The sequence below is a fragment of the Triticum aestivum genome, chromosome 4B (assembly GCF_018294505.1).
Source record: "Triticum aestivum cultivar Chinese Spring chromosome 4B, IWGSC CS RefSeq v2.1, whole genome shotgun sequence".
Taxonomy (NCBI): domain Eukaryota; kingdom Viridiplantae; phylum Streptophyta; class Magnoliopsida; order Poales; family Poaceae; genus Triticum; species Triticum aestivum.
Genome location: NC_057804.1, coordinates 7,706,656 through 7,730,324, shown reverse-complemented (window position 1 = coordinate 7,730,324; position 23,669 = coordinate 7,706,656). Strand labels below are relative to the sequence as shown.

General features: G+C 48.0%; 3 protein-coding genes across 3 annotated transcripts; all 3 read right to left on the bottom strand.

Moving 5' to 3' along the window:
- Window positions 1-1,175: 1,175 nt before the first annotated feature.
- Window positions 1,176-8,932, bottom strand: LOC123090535 (aldehyde dehydrogenase family 3 member F1-like). The gene is made up of 10 exons (XM_044511842.1): window positions 8,690-8,932; window positions 8,523-8,591; window positions 8,265-8,361; window positions 3,121-3,327; window positions 2,876-3,000; window positions 2,680-2,784; window positions 2,394-2,554; window positions 2,193-2,283; window positions 1,968-2,117; window positions 1,176-1,844 (listed from the first exon to the last, which is right to left on the bottom strand). Exons 1-10 carry the CDS (start codon window positions 8,900-8,902, stop codon window positions 1,608-1,610), a joined length of 1,455 nt encoding a protein of 484 aa, XP_044367777.1. The 5' UTR covers window positions 8,903-8,932; the 3' UTR covers window positions 1,176-1,607.
- Window positions 8,933-11,083: 2,151 nt separating this feature from the next.
- On the bottom strand, window positions 11,084-12,784 carry LOC123090536 (protein ECERIFERUM 26-like). The gene is made up of 2 exons (XM_044511843.1): window positions 12,272-12,784; window positions 11,084-12,160 (listed from the first exon to the last, which is right to left on the bottom strand). Exons 1-2 carry the CDS (start codon window positions 12,701-12,703, stop codon window positions 11,333-11,335), a joined length of 1,260 nt encoding a protein of 419 aa, XP_044367778.1. The 5' UTR covers window positions 12,704-12,784; the 3' UTR covers window positions 11,084-11,332.
- A 1,434-nt stretch (window positions 12,785-14,218) lies between these two features.
- Window positions 14,219-16,020, bottom strand: LOC123090533 (3-ketoacyl-CoA synthase 5-like). Its single transcript, XM_044511841.1, has one exon. The coding sequence runs from the start codon at window positions 15,947-15,949 to the stop codon at window positions 14,471-14,473; it is 1,479 nt and encodes a 492-aa protein (XP_044367776.1). The 5' UTR covers window positions 15,950-16,020; the 3' UTR covers window positions 14,219-14,470.
- Window positions 16,021-23,669: the final 7,649 nt, after the last annotated feature.

Below are 23,669 nucleotides of genomic sequence, written 5' to 3'. Positions count from 1 at the left end.
AAACTTGTTGTTCGACCAAGCACGGAGAAACAGAGGTCACTTCTCTCTATATATGTTCATGACGATCTTGTGTAATTAATGGTTTTTTCATTTGCTTACTAGCTAGCGTTGAGTTCTCTCTATATGTATAGTAGCCACGACCAAGCACGGAGAAAGAGAGATCACTTCTCTCTATATATAGTAGCTAACTAACACAATATGAAACTCAATCATCCAAAACCACTAACACCCCCACCCCCCCCCCCAACCCCCAAAGGAAAACAAAAACCACAGCGACTGCGAGCTGCAGACGCGTGGCTGCCTTTTGGTCAACCGGCACTTAAGGATCTCTTGTCTGGGCGCCCCACAGCGGCCACGTGGAGCATCTTTGGTCCCGATTCATAAGTCAATCAGGACTAAAGGTTTTGGGTATTAGTCTTGATTGTTTTGTCCCGGTTTAAGAACCGGGACTAAAGGCCCTTGGAACCGGGTTTAATGCCCTTTTTCCACTAGTGGATGTTATGATATCATAACAGATGTATCGCAACATTTTCATCAGCAGGGGACATGATCTTACGACGGGATGGAGTCCTCGTCGTATGACCCCAACTATGTAGGATGTCAAGGGGAAGCTTGCATCGGCGTCCCTAGATATGTGAGCGGCGGATACTACGACGTCCATGGTTATGCACGAGAAGTGGTATCCAGCTTGAGTGCCGTATCCTCTCCGGAATATTCCAAGACCTATAACATGCCTGCGTACCAGCCCTACAAGGTTCCATGGTTTGGATTGGAGGGATTCCATACCTACTCGCCAAGTTCACAATATTAGGGATACTATGGTTATCACGATCGTGTCCCCTCATCATCATCAGCCTCATCAAGCGGAAGTTGGAAGCAGCTTGCATCTAGCCAATCTAGACACGTTCCCAAACCTTCTCATTGGAGACCCAGGCATGGATCATGTTTTAGTTTGCTCCACCAATATTTCATCTTTTGGCTAGAAAATATTATCCTTCTGTGGCTATATATTATTCTGTATCAGATTATTAAATAAGTTCAATGTAGCACATTTTAGTAACCACAGATTGAGTCTTACTTATTAAATTCTAGTTTAATTTCAAAGGTTTTCTCTTTGCCTAGATCCTGCCTAAATTTGTCTAGGGTTTAGAGTTTAGGGTTCAGGGTTGTTATCCTAAATAACAAATTGTCCAACCGTTGAGGAATCACAACATTTATAGGAATAGGTTACACATGTACACAATCCAATTTTGCAATCCAATTAAATAGTATATAGAACTTATGTTGTACTCCCTCCGTTTCCAAAATATAGTGCTTCCTCTATTCCTATGCTTCAACTTTGACCATAAATTTCACCAACGTGATCGACTGTGGCGGCAGCAAAAGTTATACCAGTGAATTCGTATTCAAAAGAATTTTTCAATATTTTTTTGTCCCGCTGCAGTCGGTCTCGTTGGTTAAATTTATGGTCAAAGTTGGACCTCGGAAAACGCGGACGCAGCATATTTTGGAATGGAAGCAATATGTAATGCATATGCTTTGGTGCATACGGTGTAGCTTCTCTCTCTCTCTCGTCCCCGGTCTTTTTGTCCAGATTGTTTCTTCAGTCATCTCCTCAGGCCGAGCAGGCCGAGGAGTAGAAGTATGTAGTTCGTATTATAGACACGCCTCAACATCTCAGTCTTAGTGTCATCCCACGGCGGGTATCTGAACATGAACTCGATCAGGAAGCTTCTCTTGAACACCGCCTTTTTGTGGCTGAAAAGCTCAAAGGTGTACTTGCCATGGTACTGTCCGAATCCGCTTTCCCCGACGCCACCAAATGGGAGGCCTTCCACCGCGTACTGCAACAACACAATAATCACGAGTAGGTTGATATCAGTAGTAAAAAGAATGAGAACACCTCAGACTTTTATGCCATGAAAACACGTGCGGGTCGGAGGAATGAGGTTGATAAGTTTGCATACCTGCACAATTGCGTCATTGAACGTGACGCTCCCAGAGGACGTTTCATCTATAATCTGATGCTTCAACTTCTCGTTTTTTGTGAAAGCGTAGATTGCGAGCGGTTTCGGCATCGAATTGACGAACTTAATACTATCTTCAATCTTCTTTACCTAAAGGCCCACATGTACATACAATATCAGATTAGCATTAGAATCTGCCATGTATCGTTATCCATTTGGGCATACCGTGATGATCGGTAGCAGTGGACCAAATATCTCCTCGGTCATGATGTCGGAATGGAGTGGGGGGTTTAACAATATGGTGGGTTCAATGGTCCTGCGGCATAGGCATAGTGGTATGAGGCATGAATTCCAACATGTCCATGTACATGTTGTATCCATAAGAAGCATGCACACACACTAAAGCAGACATTTTTCACAACTTACAAGGTCTTCGGGTTCACTGAACCACCATGCACCACAGAAGCCGCCACCTTATCATCCACCAGGAAGTTACTTAACCTCTGGAAGTGCTTTGCATTTAGGATCCGGGCCATGCACTCTGGTGTAGTGGTAAACCTCTTGACTGTTGATTTTAGTAGCCCAATCTTGAGAGAGAAAAAAAAAATTAATCCATGCTCAAGTAGCAAGAGTCGTAAGATATATCTAGTATCTATGTCATGTGATTTTATAGTACTATATATAGTTAACGAGATATCAGAGTGGACCATACAAGGATGGGTGCAAATTTCTCCTCGACCAGGATATAATCGATGGCAGCGCAAGCTTGGCCGGCACAAACTGACCATTTCGCTCCCGCCATGCGATTCACGGCAATCTGTGTGACCAGTACATGGAATATACATCAAACCTGTCATTCAATGTGACTACTGTTGCAACTGAAAACATGACAAGACCCTGAGAGTTACCTGCCTATCCCTCTTACTATATAGCTGATCAACAATGCATGGGCATTTTGAACCAAGTTCAAGCACGACAGGGGTCAAGTGCTTTGCTGCTTTCGTCAAGATAGTGCGCCCTACACGAGCACTACCTGGACAACATAAATAAATGAGCATCATATACAGACACGCAAGAACAACAAGCTGATGATCTGTCGCTTCTGATGACTACTCTGTGGAGAAGTGACGTGATTTTTCAAGTTTGTCCTTACCAGTGAAAAGAACTTTATCCCATCTGAGCTCCATGAGTTGCTCTCCAACTTCAGGTCCACCCAAGACGACCTTCACAGCCCTAGGATCGAGGTACCTCGGTATGTTGGCAGCAAGGAATGCTGCAGTATATGGCGCTAGCTCAGATGGTTTTACAACCACAGCGTTGCCAGCTGCTAGTGCGCCGGAGAGTGGCTCCAGAGCCAAACCTGCATTACAGTACATCGCCACACCCACATGAGGTAAATATCCTTTTCCTCAAACAGGAGACATGATAAGGAATTGATCATGCAAAACTTGTACACAAGAGCGAGACACAAACACGACATGTTTCGACTATATACATTGACATAGTGTGAAAACAATTAGATTGTCCATGAGTAAACATCAATCTGGCGAAAATGTAGTGCACGTTTGTTGGTGACATGGACTTGCATCCCACATTTGTTCCTAGAATCGAGGACAAACTATTTTGGATCTCACCACTATTCCTAGTACAGATTTTACACCTCTTCGATTCATAGATTTCAAAAACACATTCCCACAAAAAGTTCAACAAACACTGAAATTGAAAAAATGCATGTTTGTAATGTTTGCCCACCTGAGTCCTGTATAACTGAATTTATGCCAAAGTGTATCTACATTGCACCAATGGAAAAAATGGATCGTTCCAAAGATGCTTTAGTGAAAGGAAATTTTTCTTTGTGATTACACACACTGACGCTACAGAGTTGCTCAAGTATGTGAAATATAAGCACCACACACTAGAGCTCGCGCACGGCAACTCATTTACAGGTACTTTCGTTTCTATTAGCTATTCCTTATTATCATGAGCATGCGATGCTGCATAAATTAGACGTGTTTTTGTTGTTCAGGAACGAAGGTCCTAGCATACATAATAGGGACAAGCATTGGAGCATGATCAAGCATATGATAGTAGCATCCATCGAAGGAGTGGAGAAGGAGCTTGAAATGTACATTTTGGGACATTGAACCACCATAATGATGTGAAGACTAGGGAAAAATAACTAAACTTCATTTCATAAAATTCCGTCCATGGCTATCTATAGGCTGGAGCCACCTTAATTTTGGCCAAGTACCATGTATTTCAGACTAAGACACATTAGATAGTTTGTAGAGTTTGTATTCAGGAAGGAAATATCCCCAAAGTTAGATTCAGTCAACTCCTCCATGGCAGGTCAAAATCTTCTCTTATCCATTTTAAATACCACCCCCTTGAGTGTCCTTTAGAGTTGGGTTTTTATTTAGTTAAAAGTGGGCCAACGGCCAATGACAAACCCCTACAGGAACCCCAACTTTCATTTAAACTTTGTCTATATTCAGAAGATAATTAGGAGTAGATGGTGTTATACCCTTAAAATGTGCGTTGCGGCTTTGAGCTGTTACCTATCTGCACCGCGCCTTGCCGGGGCTCCGTGCAGAACGCACATCGCACCCGTCAAGGAGCTCCACAGGCTGGTCTCAACGACCACCGCCGCCTCCCCCTAAGCAGCAGCAATAACCAAGGCCACATACACTCTGCAGCAGCCGACGCAGCCTGCGAAGTTCCGCCACCGGTTCTCCATGGGCCTATCCACGCCCGTTCGCCTCCATGTGCGCCCGGCTTACCCCATTGATTGATTGGGGTCTTAGCCACCGGGAGAGTCCACCCTCTGATGGATTTGGCAGATGGTTCTGTCTACGACTGAGAAACGAGAGAAATTGGTCGTGAAAATGGAAGGAAAATGAGAAAGAGAGAGAAGAGAGGAGCTGGCTGGAGGAAGAAGAAGGCGCCAGTTTAACACGCACTCTTCGTTCGTGTGGGCAACGAAAAGGGATCTTGAGTATCAAAATCTATTTAGATAAATCAAAGGGCTAATTGGATTAAGTCGGGGCACTTGCATGGACAAGGTGTTGAATTATTTATATACCCAAGAGGAAAAGAGAGGGTTGTTTCCTATGTCGCACGAGATACATCTTCGCAAGAGTAAGTGAACTTCCAGTTCTAGTGAGCAACAATCTATGAACAATGTTCCATATATATGCACATGACATCCGGTTTATCATGTACTCAATTAGACGTTGCTTACACTCAGAATGTTAGAAAATATTGAGATGGCATCCGTGAAGGTCACTGGACAGTAGTTAAAAACAACCGGAAGCCCAAGGACATTGCGCCCCACATTTTTGTGGCATCTGTTAGGAAAAAGTGGAAGATAAAGGAGGCTCTTTCCGACGATGCTTGGGTGTCCAAGGTCAAGTTGTCGGAGAACTTCACATTGGAACACATTCGCCAATTTGTGGCCCTCTGGACAATCATCCATGACTTTCAGCTTGACACTCATGCCGAGGACGAGATTGTATGGAAGAACACAAATGATGGGCAATATTCCGCAGCTTCCGCCTACTAGGGTCACTTTATGGGAACCTTATATCCCCCATGGAGCATCCTGTGTGGAAATCTTGGGCTCCCCCAAAAGTCAAATTCATTGCTTGGTTGGCCACTTAAGATAGGCTCTGGACTGCAGATAGGTTGGCCAGGCGTGGTTGGCCGAATTGTGGTATTTGACCTCTGTGCAAGCGTGAGCAGGAATCTGGTGCCGACGTCTTCTCCAAGTGAAGCATCACTAGGCGGCTTTGGATCTTGATTAAGGATTGGCTTCATTTAGAGATCATCGATACCGACACTTGGCTTCTCGAGAGGCCCGTGAAAGATTGTGGGTCAAGCGGTCGGACTCCTCCATCCCGAATAGGATGGCGATGGTGTCCATCACCATGCCTGTGTGTTGGGCTATTTGAAAGGAAAAAAATGCACGGATTTTCCGCAACAAGAGTGTGCCGCCGCCGATTTTCCTCCGTTCCATAAAAGAAGAAGCTCGTCTATGGGTGACTGCTGGCGGAAAAAAAATTAGGTGTCATCTTATCAAGAGAGTTATCACTTTGTGTGTTGGGTCCTGTATTGTACTCTCTATTCCTCTCTTAATTAATATATAAGGCAAATCTTTTGCCTTCTTTCGAAAAAAACATCCCAAAAATACCTGTGGACGACTAAGGACACTGCCTAGTTTATGGACAGGAACGAAGATAGAAACAAAAAAAATTCTCTGAGGTCAGTTGTATAGCAATGGAGGTCATCTTTACAAATAAATTTGTGATTAGTATAAAATTAATGATTGATATCTAATAAGCACGTGTGTCAGCTAACTAGTGTGCACACCAAAGCTCCCGCATCCGGTCTCCCCTCCTCCCCCATCTCACTCCCGTGCGGCTGCGCCGAGCCGAATCAGAGCGCCCTTGCCGGCCATCTCCAGATCTCCTCCGCGCCATGTCCTCCCCTCCCGTTGCTGCTGCCACCGAGAGTCAAAGCCCATGTGGCACTGCTGCCAAATTTTGGGATCGCAGCGATGGCGCTCGCTTCGGCCATTCAATGGCAATGACGTGGGGTGGCGGTGACGGCGGACGGCGCAAAGGCTAGCGGACGGTGGCGGCAGTCGTTGGGCCTGATCTGAACTCAGATGGGTTCGGACGGGCCGCAACCCATGCTGCAGTACCTGTTGCGTCTCGTCGACTCCGACGACGACACGTGGGCTCCTGGGTTCGTCCCCCAACACGAGGAAACTGAGGGCTCCGGCCCCGGGCGTGGCGGTGGTGGCCTCCTCCTCCACCAGAGGTGGTCGGCTGGCTGGTTGTGGTGGATCCCTAGATCCTACGGCTAGTCCCGGCGGTGAGTTGGGGAGGCATGGCTGCCGGTGAAAACTAAGCTCTGGCAGGATGGTGGCGTCTACGCGTCGTTACCTTGTTGAAGGCATCCCCATTGCAGACACCGTCTAACCACTCATGCTGCTTCGGGGAAAATCCCAGATCCGGGTATCCCGGATCGGACGATGGCGGCGCTCTCGGTGTCGCTCTCCCAGTAGGACGCAGGTGGAGCGGCATTTCATGTGACGCATTGACGACGTGGAGTCGCAGCGGCGTGGCACGGTAGGGTCTCGGCGACGAATGTGTGATGAGGACGCACGTAGGGAGCTGGCGTTGTCTGGCGCCGTGGTAGCGTTGACGGCGGACCCGGTAATGTCGATGCGTCAGTAGCTGCTATGAAGATGGTTCAATGGAAGATGGTGGCGACGGCCTCTGCAGTGTGCGCATGCAGTGCCCGCTGATAGTGAGCCGGACCGGTGTGTGACCCAGACCCGGCAATTTGGCTTGGTTGGGGCCTTCGACGTTAGATGTTGGGCTTTGGTGTGTGGTCTGGGTATGCGGCCCCGACGATCAGAACTCCTTCATCTAGTTGATAGGAGTAGCGATAGTTATTGCCAAGATGGTGTCTTCAGACTTTCTAAGGTTTTGGTGAATAAGTAATAAAATGGCAGCATGCATCATGCTAACCTGTGCCCTAAAGGAGTTGCACAGCAGTACACACACACACATTTTGAGTAGTCAGGTTGTGAAATACATGATCTTGTTGTTCTCAGATAAAGGGCAAATCACAAGAGGGATCCCAGGTTGCGTGATCGAGAAAGGGCAGTCGAGCTATCCAAGCAAGAATGATACACGGCTTGGGTTTCGCCGATATCACGAATCAAAGGATTGTGATTATACACCTAAGCTGAAGTTTGAAACCCTCCATCACACCTTCCATGCTAAAGTTGTCCATTCGGATCGACTCCCTACGTTCCTAAATAGTTGTCTTTTTAGAGATTTTAAATGGACTATCACATACGGATGTGTATAGACATATTTTAGAGTGTAGACTAACTTATTTTGCTTCGTATGTAGTCACTTGTTGAGATTTCTAGAAAGACAAATATTTAGGAACGGAGGGAGTAGTACTTACATGTGATGCTACGATGATCCTCTTCCTTGGAAAGTGTCCAACGCGCTACAACAACTCTATTTCTATTGTGGGGTATCCATTTACTGGTAATTCGATGGTGTTTAACTTGCAGTTTCTCTTGGTTTGCGTGGTAGGAATTCTTGGTTTGCGCCACTTAAATTTGTGCCCAGTTAAAAAAATACACCAATGTAGCTAGACGTTGCAGCAAAATCCCCAACTTTGGTTTTAACGAGAAACATTTGTAGTGCGTACGTTTTGGAAAAAGATAAAAACACAACACTTGTGGTGCTGGAGCAAAGAAGTTAGTGTCACCTAATGGCAAATTCCAGCAGGAGAATATGAGCACAACGCCGAGCGGCTCTGGCACCACCAGCGCGGTCGCCGGGAAAGAAACCAACGGCGCCTGAGCCTACACTCACCAAAACAACAAGTCATGCATGCTCCTAATTAATTAAGCTTTTACTCCTTTTGTAAACTAATACAAGAGCGTTTATATCAGTATATATTAATTTACAGAGAGAGTACAAAAGAAAAGGCGGATGGATGCATGCAGACGTAGCGAGAGCTTGCCTTCTCTGGAGCCGCCCATTTCTCAAGGTTTCGGAGCGTGTGGTTGACGGACTTGACAAGAAGTCCCAGCTGAAGACCACCAAAATGAACAATATCGATCTTTACCAAAATGGACAAAAGATAAACAACTTGACAAAGTCCCATGCATGACCACGGATTTCACGCACCTCGTCTCTGTAGGATTCAGCGCGGTGCTTGCCGAGGTCGTCATGGAGCACGCCGAAGATGTCGTCCTCTTTCTCGGTGAGGAGCCTGAGGAGTCCCCTGAGCTGCGACCGCCTCCACGCGAGGTCCTTTGTCCTGCCGCTCTCGCGCACCTCTTGCAAGCTGCCCAAGCTCTCATGAAAGCGTCCCATGGAAACAGAGGCAGAGGAGCTCATCTTGCGGAATGAAGCGCGCCCGGGACCTTGTGTTAAATACTAGCTAGCGAAGCGTGCACGTACGGTGCCGTTGAAGGAAATACAGCGCGCCGCTCATCAGTGGGGTGGCTCGCTGTCACCGTCGGCACAGTTGGATTGCTCACAATCACAATTACAAGGTGGCGGTTTGCTTGCCTGTCCAAATCAGCTAGTCTAGATACGTACTCCCTGCGGGTTAGTCTACCCTGGACCAAGAGCTGCTACAGGTTGAAGAGCCATGCGCGCTCGCGTTTCCCAGTAGCGCGCTGTAGAGAAACGTGCTATTACTGAACGACCTAATAGTAGCGCGTTTCGGCCAAAAAGCATTACTGCTACGTGTAAACATATAAAAATATACATCAAAAATACATTGATCATCAATGATTTTTTATATATAGAGGCCTCCAGATGGGATCTCAAGAGGCGAAGAAAGTGTTTTATTTGCTCCCTTGGGGTTTTTGAAATTCTTCTCAGTTTATAGAGGTGGAAGTAGGGCAAAAAGACGCAGCGGGGGCCCTCATGGCATCAGACCTCCCCCCCCCCCCCCCCCCCCCCCCGGCACGCCCTGGTGCCATGTGGGGCCCTCCAGAAGCTTCTTCCTTAGCTTCCAAGTTGACTTTGATCCTTATCTGTAGGAAAAAAATCTCCGAAAAGTTTTGGGACATTTTGATCTTTTCTGATATTGATTTTCTTTAAAAAAAACATGGCAGAAAACAGGAACTGGCACTAGGCACTAAGTTAATAGGTTAGTCCTCAAAAATGATATAAAAATGTATAAAATGATATTAAAAACATCCCAGAATAATAATATCATAGCATGGAAGAAGCAGAAATAATAAATACGTTGGAGACGTATCATGGCGCTCCTCAGGTGCGTTTGCGGATCTTCCGAGGAGTGCGGCGGATGGAGCGAAACACTTTGCATCTCAGGAAGGCGACGCCGAACATAGGCTGTTCTGGTCACAGTTCTAGGCGCCCGAGAACCCTCCGCTCCTGAGCAATCATATGAAGCAGCGGATGGAGTTGCACCGGATGTGGGAGCCGGCCATGAAGGACCTTTGTATCCGACTGTGGCCTTCAGAACCGTTGTCGAGCAGCTACTTTGGCTTGGTGCAAAAGTTGCATGACGCCGCGCCTCAGGTTGATGCCGTGAAGCAGTCCATATGCATTGAGGGAGCCCAGATGTCCTTCACAAGGACCATGATGCACGAGCCGAAGATCAAGCCAGTCGAGACGGCCACCTGACCCCGCCCCCTGGGAAGTAGCACAAGCGCCCCGAGCAATACTTTCTTGTCGTGATGGACGGTGCTCGCGCAATAGAGGCCCAGTGTTCAAAAGATGTAATGTATGAATGAACATGCACCAGATGGCAGTCGAACCTTTTATGCCTCTGCAATCCGGTTTCTTTGTTTGGTTTATCATATGTTGTGTTTTTTTTATTTTGACTCTTGTCTGGCCATTTTTGTGTGCAAGTTATCAGTCGTCAACTTCAGCCCCCATGTAGATGCTACAAGGGGTGTTTCAACCTCTGCACTGCAAACCTTAGCCCATGTGTTTGGTGCCTGAAGGCGGTAGTGTGTGAGGGAAACCAGGCAGTTAGACCATGTGGATTTAGTTCTTTCACTTAGCGATAGGAGCTTGACAGCGAGGGCTAGTGACCAGTGGTTCGCGATGTTCGGACGAGCCGAGGTGGGAACCATAATCACCTGGTTTGTGTGAGGGCAAAACCTTTGTATAACACGGCGTAACCTCCGCTGATCTTTAGTTTAACACTTGTTGGATCGCTGACCAGTTCTCGCTTATTATGACAATCAGTTTTCGGCTTTCTCCGCTTAGGTACTTAACCATGCTAGGTAGAAGTACAATCGCTGCGGTTCTCTCTTTACCCCCTAGCCGAACGTGCGGAACGTAGGAGGGAAAGTACAGGAGCCGGGCAACTCAACTATTGACCCAAGACATAATTCGAAACCGATTCATATAATGCAATATCCGTGACGCCGAACACTTTAAAAGAGAAAATGGTGCTGGACAGATGTGTAGGGCGAGATTATAACCGAGCCCCCAGTCTATTAGCCGGTCACATAGAAAAAGGGTATGCACCAAAGTGGCGTGCTTCGGCGTCGAAGAGCGGAAAAGCTATATGCAATGTGAAAGATTGCGATGGGACTGAAAATAAGGTAGTCTTAATTTCCTTTGAGCTCGAGATGTCTAACCGTACAATCTGAACTGCCAAAGCAAATACTTTATGAAAATGGATAAATTTTACAGAGAAAAGGTTTACACAGGGCCTTAATACGTGGTTTGACGTCCCTACTATGACATGATGCACGTCTGTGCCTTTGCTCTTTAGGGGAGGAAGAACTGCTCGGAAAGTATCATAGGTATAAGAAGATCACCAGAGCTGATCAGGTTTCAGGGAGCCAGGAAGAGCGTGTTCCTGAGCTCGGCTCGGAGGGCCTGGACGTCGTCATTGGGGAGCACCACCATGATGACGCGGCCACGCCCGCTGGCGTCGGACTGCACCAGCACGGCACCCCCCTGACCGACGCCGTCCATGCCGTACTCCACGTGTGCGGGCCTCTGCCCCATGATCTCCAGCCCGTACAGGTCGACCTGCTCCATGTCCACGAACGTTAGATTGGCGCCGTAGATGACCACGTCCCCCGGGAAGCGGACCACCGTGGCGGTCTCGTCGACCAGATCCTTGGCCAGCAGCGCAGCCAGCTCGGACACGTCCGTGTTGGCCGGCGCAGAGCCCGCCTCCACGTACCCGACATTTTGCTCGTTGGCCAGGGAGTAACCGCTCCAGGCGGACATGTCGGTCTTCACCACCGTCACCGTCTTCACCTCGTCGGTGGCCCTGATCTTGGCCACCGTCTGCCATAGGAGCGCCGATATGAGCTCGAAGACGCCGCCGGGAGCCGCTGGCTCCTGCTGCCGCAGCCTCTCGAGCATCGTTTCGGTAACGTGGAAGGAGTAGCACGTCATGTCGACGCCGGCGGGGACCAGCCAGTGGTCTTGGATGGGTCCGACCGGCTTGACCGAGCGCGGCGCGACCGCGGAAGGCGTACGGTTTCTCTCTCGCGGCTCGTTGATGGGGCTCATGGTGACGGCGACTGGCTTCTTGCCGCCGAGTATCTGTGCCCAGCGGTTGAAGCAGGTCGTCGCCGACGCCACGTCGCCCATGAGGTGCGCCCAGCTGAACCCCAGCGCCATCGCTCCACATTTGAAGTTGGTGACCTGCGATCATTCGAGCTCAATCACCTTTGTCATTACGTACGTACAACTTTCAGTCACTACTATACTACGTACAAACATGTAACAGATCGAGCAGCGGGACGGTTAGTCTACCTGGACGAAGAGCAGCGGGGAGAACGAGAGCTCCGGGCCGAGCACGTGGTGGTAGCAGAGCTGCTTCACGCGATCGACGGCGTCGTCGCGGAGCAAGTCGTCGAGCGCGCGGTCGCACTGGGCCTCTACGATGCGGATGCCACAGTCGTTGCACTTGACGTATGGGCGGCGCGAGGCATCGTCGGCTTCGTCGGCGTGGCGGCGGACACGGCCGGCCAAAGGGTAGTAGGCGTCAAGCCAGGCGAACATGGGCTCCTTGAGCACCATGGTGGTGACCCCCGCGGAGTAGTAGTACACCCCGCGTAGGTAGTGCAGCCGGAACGCCAGGTCCGCGTCCGCCAGCTCGTAGCTGCCCACCTCCGTCACCGAGCTCGGCACCACCGTCGACACCTGGTGCCCGTGCACCGCCGCCGCCGCTGCCTCCGACCCCATGCCGTTTGCGACTTCTTTGGCCCGGTGGGACGCGTGTACTACTGGTGCCCCCTTTACTCACCGGTGGCGGTGCTCAGCACGGGCTGGGGTTTAAATAGAGTTTTTTCTTTTCTTTTTTTGCTTATAATATATGGGGTTTAAATACAGTTGGGTGGTGAACGAAAGGCATGGAGGGATCCATGGATGCTAGGTATGGAAATACAAACATTCTTGTACATGCTGTATTATGTGTTTGCTTTTGTTTAATTCTATAAAATCGCAGTAGTAGGATCCTAGTTACTCACGAAAATGAACCTCCATAATTGACAGCCTATACTTTTTTTTTTGCGAATAGTGACAACCTATACATTGGAGCCTGGAATTTTCTTTACAAGTTTTAGAATGGTCTGTTCTTTACAAGCTAGGTTTATTAGGGTGCGTCTATGTCTCTGTCAACTTAGTTAGGTCTAGGTCGATTCACAAATTTAAGGAGTTGGGCACCTGCATGCGTTGAAGCCGCAAGCTGGCAGGCGAGGGGGTTGGGGGAGTTGGGAATTGAACTGGCCGGACCACAGAGCATTCAACCCACGGGATCGAGTGAGCAGACGTAGTGCCTGTCCATCCGATCAACGTGTTATAATGCATGAGAACTGCACCGCAGCAGCTACGTAGTTGCGTGTCTCAACCACGAGACGAGACCACTCAACAACGAGCAATGATAGACCCACGTACAGTTACGTGAGGCTTTTACGTAATGGCTGATTTGGACGTAATTAATTGGTTTAGGATTAGTGGGTAGGGCCCACCTTGGTTGAAAACAGGGGGGAGACGAGTATTTATGGAAGGGTAAGTAAGATTTCGTACGATCTTTTCGCAGGTGTAGAATTGTCGCTCAACAACACAGCATTTTGCATTTCATCCAACCTGAGAACATGCATGTCCAGGGTGTTAGATTTTATGGGCTTCAGCCGAGTAAATTTTGTATCTCAGCGCCGTAAAATATACTGCTTATATGTTATCATCAAATTTATGTTTTACCAAAAAGGTTGCAATTCTACTTACACGCACCGAGATCTAGAAAAGCCCTCTTGGTTGCAGGAAATGACGGAACTCGTGGGCGAGTTCGCCCAGTGATAGCCGGCTTAGTAACTAGAGACTTGCTCCTCCGAAGAGTACGTAAAGAAACTTGCACAAACCAGGCCGTACCACAGAGTTCCATCTGAATTGTAACCTGGTTGTTAGTAGCTGGACTCCACCAAGCTAGAGGACTCGCCATAGGAAGCAGCAAGCCGGCCTGTCATAATAACCTTGGTCGTTGTAGCCCGAGTGTTCCATCTTGCCGGATGGACGTGAAGTCGAATGACCTAGACATGATCGGATGTTGTGATGTCCCCACGGTCGACGCCATCTCCGTCGAGGGTAAACATATTTACTTGGTCGTAGGGTAGGTGCCGCATCTTCTCATTGGTCTCTGCGGAGTAATAGCAGTGTGCGCAAGATGACCCTTGTGCTAGTGAAGCAATTTTGACGCTGCAATTAATTACTCAGGGTTTCCTCGTTGCTTTTTGTATATCTCACCGGTTTACAAACGACTCACACACAACCCAAGAATGGGAGAGATACACTCGGAGACCATATATCTTATAGATCGATGATTCGGTTACAAATCTCAATGAACAGACCTTAATTTCCCAATGTGCACTCTCACGACATCTCCCCCGATCTTAATAATAATGTTTAAACTCAATGAACGGATCTTGATAATGTATTTTGTAGGCGAGCTGCGTACTAGTTGTTTCGGACGTCAGGAATGTCCACTGGATACCTGTGGATGCACGTGGACCACGGCCCATCAGTGTTGCGGGCAGGAGGGTCTATGCACTCCCACACCGCGCTGTTGCACTTAAACCCTGAGCCGAAGCCGATCATCCAAATGCGGTCGCCCTTGCGCATCCGGCCCTTGGCCTCCACGTAGGCCAGCTCGTACCACAACGAGCTGCTCGACGTGTTACCGAACCGGTGCAGCGTCATCCGCGACGCCTCCACCTGCTCGTCGGAGAGGCTGAGGTTCTTCTGCAGCTCGTCGATGACGGCGCGGCCGCCCGCGTGGATGCACAAGTGCTTGAACGCCGTGGAGAAGTCCGGGATGTAGGGCTTGACTCGCACGCGAAGCACCTTCCGCGCAACAAAGGAGAGGGCGAAGAGGAGCTGCTCGGAGGCCGGCAGGACGAGTGGCCCGATCCTGGTGATGTTGGCCTCGAGCGAGTTCCCGGCGATGGCCATCAGGTTCTTGCTGAGGTTGATCCCGATGTTCCCCTGCTCATCCTCCTCCTGATACACGCACCGGTAAGCGCTGTCGTCGGCGCCGGTGAAGGTGCGCACCACGTGCTTGAGGCGGAATCGGGCCTTGGCGGGGGACGTGGACAGCAGCGCGGCCACCCCGCCGACGCGGAACAGGCAGTTTGGCAGAAGCATGGCGCGCTCGTTGCCGACATAGTAGTTGGGCGTGATGGTCTCCGTGGAGACGACCAGCGCGCGGGAGCCTCGAGGAAGAACCTGCAGGAGGTTCCTGGCGAGCCCCACGGAGATGAGCCCCGCGCTGCACCCCATGCCCGAGAGGTTGATGCTACGGACGTCGCTACGCAGGTTGTACCTTTTGATGATCACGTCCACCAGGGATGGCGTGGGGCAGAAGAGGCTGCAGTTGAGGACGAGCACGCTGATGGCGTCCGGGGTGACGCCGGTCTTGGCGAGCAGGTCGTCGATGGCGGAGAAGACGACGAGCTCGAACTCGGCGCGGGCGTTGTCGAGGGTGCAGTACTTGTGCGTGGGGACGTAGTTGTGCGCGGCCGGGAGGCATGTCTCCTCCCCGAGCCCGGAGCGCTCCAGCAGGCGCGAGATGAAGCGGACGCTGCGGTCGTTGATGCTGGGCGTGTGCTTGTTGTGCTCGATGAATGAGGCCATGGGGATGCGGGCGAGCGGGCGGTTGAAGGAGGAGCTGAAGCAGGCGTAGTCGACCAGGTACACCGCACGCGGACGGAGCAGGAGGTACAAGGTGGCTGCTACGGCCGCAACGAACCCGGCCAAGAACAGGTGCGCTGGCTGGAACTCACGGCCACGGAGCCAGCTGATCAGCTCCTCTGGCCCGAGCCACACCAGGGCGACGACAGAGAGAGTGGCCATGGCAGCGGTGACAAGGGCAAGGAAGTTGTCCACGATGAGCCGGTACACGGCCTTCGGGTGCATGGCGGCACACGACGAGCTCATGCTGCTCGATCGGTTACGTGTGGGTGTCTTTGGTGCTTTGTGGGTGTCTGATGCCTTTAGGAAAAACTTGAACTGATAATCACAACGGCAGTGGTTTTGTGTTATATATAGACTTCCATTAATGATTCTAGTTAGCTACCAGCCAACCACTTAATGCACAGTTAGCACAACCATACCTTGCCAGCGCGCTCCCTCCACTTAAGAGGTAAGACGATAGCAGAGTAGCAACCTATACATAAATGAGCAATGCTACACGCACCGGCGAATATGCTTACGGGGTTTACCGGGCTGCTTAGTTAGGCTAATTTAATTGGAGGAAATCAGCATGAGGGCCATGAAATCAGGGATGAAGATTAGTTATGAAAGGGGTCTGTAAAAGCCCCGTAAAGCTCAGTGAGTATAGAATGTTCTCATGTCTTTTTTTTTCATGGTCTCACGTGTCCAATTTACTCCCTCCGTCCGGGTTTATTATGACTCACAACATTACAAGCATGTCCCTTTTTATAAGGCTGGCCATAGTGGGGGTAACATAAATAGTATCATGCACTTGGAACTCGCAAACATGCTTATGTGGACAAATTAAAAAAGAGATGGTTATAGTAACATAGGTAGATACCGTAACATAATAAATGTGATGTTACTATGTGTCATGCATGACAATAAATGCGGCCACATGTGATACTAATCTATGATACTATGCACTATAGAGGTATTAACATAGACTATTAACATATGCATGTTACTAGTCTAAATTACTCCCAACTATGACCAGCCTGAGGACTCGCTTTGAAAAGGTGCATGCACGCAACCACTCCATTGATTGTATTAAAAGCCATTGTTGTTGATGCCATGGCAAGGGAATTAATACACTGCATGCGTGCTTTTATATTTGCTGCATGCATGTGAGAGTGCATTGGGAGTGAAATGAAAAAATTAATATGAAAAAATTACTATATGTCTTGGTCCAAGAGAAGTTTTTTTAGGCCTAATAAATCCGGACGGAGGAAGTACGTCATAAAGATGATAGTGCAAGCCACGTAAACACCGTCCTATCAAAACTGAAAAAACAGCAAAACGCTAGTCTTTAAACAATGGAACACCAGCCAAGAAGGAAATTACAATCAAGACCGAAGAATCCTCTTAACTTGACACCAACGCCCGTCACCTGCCTCTGGCACCACCACAACAGCCACCAAAGGAAAAAAAATGACGGACCACCTCCTCATGCGAGCTTGACGCGGCTCCATCGCTTATATGCAGCTTTGCGGACATCCAAGGCGGCTCGGCAAAGGTGAAACCATTACCGTTGAAAGAATCGGACCGGGAAAACACTGCGGACACGCCATCAAACTCCAGATCTGGCACCCCCATACGACTAAGACATCGAACAAGGAAACCATACCCGCCATCCACGAACCACAAAACCAGCACATGATCCATCATCTTCCAGATGCCGCTGCTGTAAAACTGCATCTACTCCTGGACTACCTCCCAAGCTCCGCCCCGAGGCTGGAGCAAACGCCGTCGCAACAACGGAGCCCAAGGACACAAGTCCACCACGAGGATGCCGCCGCTGCCATGCCATCCTTACATGAACAGATTGGTTTCCAAATCCATCCACAACCATATGGCCGATCGCCTCGTCAGGGAAGGATCTGAACATTGTTTAATCAGCGCCGCCTGCGCCGCCGCCTAAGCCAAGACGATGAGCACCCTAAAACCTAAGATACTAGGGCCTAAAAATGATCCACCCACATGGATCCGGCGACACCCCTCAATACCGACGATCGAGGTCGTCGGCAGAGGGGAGCCGTCGGAGAACGGAGGTGAAGGAGACTCTCCTGGAGGCTGGGCAAGATCGCCTTTCCATCTGTAATGCCTAGTATCATATGTTAGTATCATAAATGACTATTTATTACCGTGCATGACACAAAATAGCACATCATTTAATATGATACGGTATCATGATATGATACTCAACCTTCTCTTTTTTCATTTAATTATATGCTACCTCATCAACATTGTTTAGTTGGTATGTATGATATTACTTATGATACTCTCATTAGGCTGGTCCTAATGGCGAGTATTATATACTAGTATCATGCATATGATACTAGTGTATGATACTACATTCATAGTGCATAGTATCATAAGTTAGTATCATAGCTAACTTCATTGATTGCCATGCATGACACATAGTAGCACACCATTTAATATGATACGGTATTGTGATATGATACTCAACCCTCTCTTTCTTTATTTAATTCTATGCCACCTCATCAAATTTGCCTAGTTGACATGCATGATACTACCTATGATACTACCATTATGACCAACCTTACGGGCAGCCTAACTCTAGATTTAGTCAAAGGCCACATCCCTGTTTTCTATTAAAGCAAAGTAAGCACTCATTTCAGCAAGAGCCTATGGTCGCATTTCAACGGACCAGCAGCTTTTGTGTCGTTCATCAGAAAGTTTCCTGATACAAAACATCCAGGTTCATATTTTGCTTCCTACAATCTCTGGATCGGATGGCAACACATAGCAAATTCCAAGAATAATTGATGGCGAGGTATAACCTCCAGATTGGTCACGAACAGCAGGCCAGCCAACCAATTACGACTAATTTTATGGTCTGCATGCATGAGAGAACGTATGTGGTGCCATGAAGAAATTTAGTTTCATGGGGCATCATGGACGGAAACATGTCACACGTCGCATTAAATGCACGACAAGCACGTGCATCAAACTGGCATAAAAACGTGCTCAAGTACTACCAAATCACGCACTCTTGGGAACAAACCTATGCTTAGATGGTTAGAGGGATGGTGGTATCCCTAGTCCACAGGGTTCATGTCCTAACTTGACAATGGTGCTTGCATTTTTCTGAATTTATTCCAGGCATTTCGACGATGTGCGTTCAGTGATAGAAGACGTTCCCATCGACTATAAAGGCGTATGTGGCGACTTTGTCAATCTCAAGATGATGTGCCGGCTCAGTCTCTCGGAGGTGCTCATGAGATAGGGTGTGTGTGCGTGCATTCATAGAGGTGAATATGTGCGTATGTATAAGCGTGTGCGTCTATAGTGTGTTCAAACAAATCACGCACTCTTAAAATTAAATTAGAAAATTTGGTGGCGAGCGGATGCTTGCGATAGCGGAGCTATCTCGTCAAATTAACTTCCCTAGCTATATTTGTTTTAAAAAACTTGCCTAGCTATATTTTTGAAATGGATCGACGACAATGGTTATCGATATAGTGAAGGTGCCTTTGTTGGAGTTATCAGTTTTTTACGTCCATCGTAATCTATATTTATTTCCGTCATCATGTAACGCCCCCATGTATTAAGGTACTGTAGCTCTTTAATAAAGTTACGATGCCATCACAATTATCTTGCTAATTGTCACTTGTTTCAAAGCTCAAGTTAAATTTCAATTCAAATGCAAGTTCAAAAATTGTTTCTTCAAATGGTGATTAAAAATGTTGACATTATTCCCTAAAATCACCCATAATTTTTCATGAAGCAAGGAGCTTCATTTGAATTCCCATTTTGCCCTAGCAACATTTAAAGTGGTCCACCAGCACTTAAGTTTGCCATTTAAATACAAACATAAATTTGAATTTTTGCAAATGACCTGAAACTTTTTGTGCTACCCTGAAATATTGCCTAGTATTTATATGCTAAGTTTCACATTTAACAAAAATCAATTGGTAGCAAAAGAATATCAAAAAACCAAAACAGAAAAATAAAAATAAAAGAGGAAATCAGTTACTGTGCGTCTGGGCTTCTATTGCACAGGAGCCAGGCCCAGCCCACCACCGGTCATCCCTAACCACGCACTCTCTCTCCCACGTGTCGGCATTGCACGCGCCTGCGCTACGGATGCGCACGTGTCGATCATCCCTGACGCCCTGGATGGATAAGGAGGCCTGCACCTTTTGGGTAGAGTCATCGCTTTGTTTCTGCCTTCTTAAGGCGCCCTTATAATTTGTCTGTAGTGAAACCTAACTCTCTATTCTAAATGGGGTCTTGCGGCCCTTGTTTGTAATATATATTGTCTTATGTATGTTTGGGTGTTGTAGAGTGGTGTTGTGATACTACCGTGGAGCCATTGTTCTTGTTCATGCATGCTGCGTGTATAATTAGTGTACGATTATGATTGAAGACGTGACAAATTGGTATCAGAGCCGACTACTTGTATGAGCCCCCAAATCTCTTGGGCGATGTCGAGTCTAGTCTTGAAATATTTTCAAACTAGTACGTGTGTTGTGTGCTTACGGGCCCAGAGTCACATATGGATGGGATTTGGATTCTTTTATTCCGCATCCTTACTCTGGGTTCTGAACTTCTTACCTCTTCGGGTTATAAATTTTGTGAACTATAAGTTCTCGTGATGACTTCACTCCGGAGATCCAATTGTTCCTGCTACTCTCTTGCTTCACCAAGAGATTTCAAGAATACTCTCCGTTGTTTTTCCGAGACCCTTTGAGCATGCCGCCTTTGCAATGAGTTACCACCGATACATCCCTGTGGATAGCTACATATACCTGCCACTCATGCTTGCGTACCATTACACTTGCTAACTTGCCCGTGTTGTTTCACTCAGGATGGCTAGAGGAAATGCTCATGGTCGTGGCCGTGGTGCTGAAGATCCACCACCACCACCCTATGTCACAGCTATGATGCATCAGTTCGAATTGAACCACCAGTTCATCGGAGGTTTAGTGGACCGTATGGGAAATCACAATGCTCGTCAGGATCCTGGGCCGATCTCACATCCGGAGTTCGTGCGCCTCAACCCAATCACTTTCTGTAACTCGACTGAGCCACTGGATGCTGATGATTGGCTCCATGACATCACCTTTGAGATGGAGTCAACCAATTTAGCCCCTGCCAATTACATCATTGTTGAAACACTAACACGTCACGTGTACCTTCGATGCTGGGGGTGATGCACCGCGGCTCACGTCAAAGGAGACCCGACCGACAGCGTGATACGCAAGACAGTCGCCGGGCGCTTTTGAAGACCCAAAACCCCACACGCCCGGGAGGGGCCCCGTCAGGGAATGCGGCGGCTGTGGGCTGCCCTAGATTGATTCGCTCGCCCCTAGACCCTCGGGATTCGCAGCTCTCAAACATGAGGAACCACGAAGAATGAGAGAGAAAAACGATGGAGGGATAAAAACGTAGATGAAAAAGTAGTATATTGATTTGTTCGATTGTGTGTTGTTCAATCGGCCGTCACCCCCAACATATATAAGAGGCGGCTGGACTTTCCGTACAAGTAAAAAATTCATCTAGGTTTCCTTAGACGAAAAATTACATCAATTCACGTTCTAGAGTCCTAGTTCTTGTCTAACTCGGATTTAGTCTGAATCTGACCCAAACTTCTGTCTTGCTCCTTCCGCGGGCCATTGAGCTTGAATATGATCTCCGATCAAGACAGCCCAAATATCAAATTTGTGCGTATCGACGAGACGAACAACTCTCGAGTTGGTCACTTTTCCAAACAAGGTCATCTTGAATACTCTACGAAATCATCTTTAACCTCCCGTCGGACTTATTTATGTAGCTGATTGGACTGTCCGAGCCTCACAGTGAATTTGCAGGCCGTATACCACCTCAGAGATGATGAATCCAAAACCAAAGTTTACCGTTTTGACGACACACACAACTTCTATATTGAACACTTATCCATCCGAGGTCATCTTGATAAACTTTCAGGCACATGCTCAGGTTCGTCGGAGCACTCGGATTCAAATTCATCCACTCGGAGGTCAGGGTCCTTCACTCGGATCACACGACTAGATTTCTACACTGGGACGGCAATCTTTCACTTGGACCACAAACTTTCACTCAGCTGGCAATATCTTCACTCAGATAGCAGTGCGCGGGACGGTAAGAAATTTTCAATTGACTAAATCTCTATTATCAGCACACGTCTCACTGTTTTTTAATGACAAAAGGCTGACATGCACCGGGTGTGTTCTCATGTATTGCTTCTTTTACCAAATCGCACTCATACATGCAAAAGATTTCACAGGTCTCCAAAACATGTTGAACGCCGGATCTTTACCCGATACGTACCTCCTTTTTGCGGGTATACATACCTTCCCCACTAGAAAATAAAATTCCCTTTGCGGTGCTCATGAATTACAGTGTTTACAGGTTTGATCCTTCCGATCTATTATTTTCATCATCGGCGATGATTGCTGCTCTAGTGTGCTGGTCTTATGGAGTCTTTGCACAACGACTTCCCGGCTGTCTACTACAACAATTTTGTCCTGCTCTGATGAGGGGGTGGCAATGATGATGACGCGCCTTCGACTCGCTCCAGTACTTGTAATCATCACTAGGTGGTCCATGGACCTGATTGTAACTTGGTTCGCACTAGGCGTAAGCCGGATGATAGATGGGAATTTTGAGCCGCCTCGGGAACCACACGATCTGTCCCAACCAACCATCCGATTTTTCTGTGACAGAAGTCTGTAGGCTACTGTCACATTACATGGATTGCAACAAGGCTCGTGGAAAGCGCTGAACACAACAGAAGGCTTCTTGTAAAGGCTCAATGGCTCACGAGGAGGGATCAGATGGTTGTCCGTGACTCCATCGAACGACTGCCTGGGCGGACAATCTTCTAGGGTTACTATCCGGCCAACCCGTAGCGTCCCCCAACTCTTAAGCATCAAAAATAATATGAGTTTGCAGTGAGATACACATGGCAGAATCTAAGGGGAAAACGGTAGAAAAATGCACGGTTACAATAAATATTTTACGAGATCGTAGTAGTTTGTTACATATGTGTCACCCGGCTTACCGTCACATGTCCCACTTGCAGCAGTGGTGGCTGGCTCTTATAGTGTCACGTGTCCCGTCTTATTACAGTGGTGGTCGGCCCTTGCAACATCATGCGTCTCACTTGCAGCAATGGTTGTCGGACCTTAAAGTGTTGTCGTCATGTCTTGCAGCAGTGGTGTCGGCATTTGCAATGTATCGCGTCCCACCTATAGCAACAATGGTCGAACCTTGTAGCATCATGCATCCCATCTTGCAGCAATGGTAGTCGTTCTTTGCAATGTTGTGCGTCGCGCTTGCAACAACAATTGATCGACCCTTGCAGCAACGGTGTCGACCATTGCAGCATTGCACGTCTCGCTTGCAGCAACGAGGGTCGACCCTTGAAGCATCGCGCATCCCACCTTGTAGCAGCGATGCTGATCATTGCAGCATCACTAGTAGAAAAAATACTTTACGTGAGCCACATTAGTCCCGGTTTGTAAACGGACCGGTACTAATGTGACCATTAGTATCGGTTCCAATGGCTAGGGAGGTGGGAGTCATTAGTCCCGGTTCATGTTGAACCTCTAGTACCAGTTCGTGACATCACTTGCTGGACGGTGATGGGTTTGATGAGATTTATCATGTAATCGAGATTAGTTGAGTTAGGGTTTGATCCCTAGTATCCACTACGTTCTGAGATTGATGTTGCTATGACTTTGCAATGCTTAATGCTTGTCACTACGGCCCGAGTGCCATGAATTCAGATTTCAACCCTTTATTTTTCATGAATATATTTGTGTTCTTGATCCGATCTTGCAAGTTATAGTCACCTACTATATGTTATGATCCGGCAAGCCCGCAGTGACAATAGTCGGGACACTTCCCCGTGATGACCGTAGTTTGAAGAGTTCATGTATTCACTAAGTGCTAATGT

Bases quoted from the DNA above. Each gene is read 5' to 3' on its own strand.
- LOC123090533 (XM_044511841.1), bottom strand. From the start codon at position 15,949: ATGAGCTCGTCGTGTGCCGCCATGCACCCGAAGGCCGTGTACCGGCTC.
- LOC123090536 (XM_044511843.1), bottom strand. From the start codon at position 12,703: ATGGGGTCGGAGGCAGCGGCGGCGGCGGTGCACGGGCACCAGGTGTCG. The intron at 12,161-12,271 runs GTAGACTAACCG...GAATGATCGCAG, and splicing joins CCCCGCTGCTCTTCGTCCAG to GTCACCAACTTCAAATGTGG.
- LOC123090535 (XM_044511842.1), bottom strand. From the start codon at position 8,902: ATGAGCTCCTCTGCCTCTGTTTCCATGGGACGCTTTCATGAGAGCTTG. The intron at 2,284-2,393 runs GTAAGTTGTGAA...CCTATGCCGCAG, and splicing joins TCAGTGAACCCGAAGACCTT to GACCATTGAACCCACCATAT. The intron at 2,118-2,192 runs GTATGCCCAAAT...GTGGGCCTTTAG, and splicing joins CACTGCTACCGATCATCACG to GTAAAGAAGATTGAAGATAG.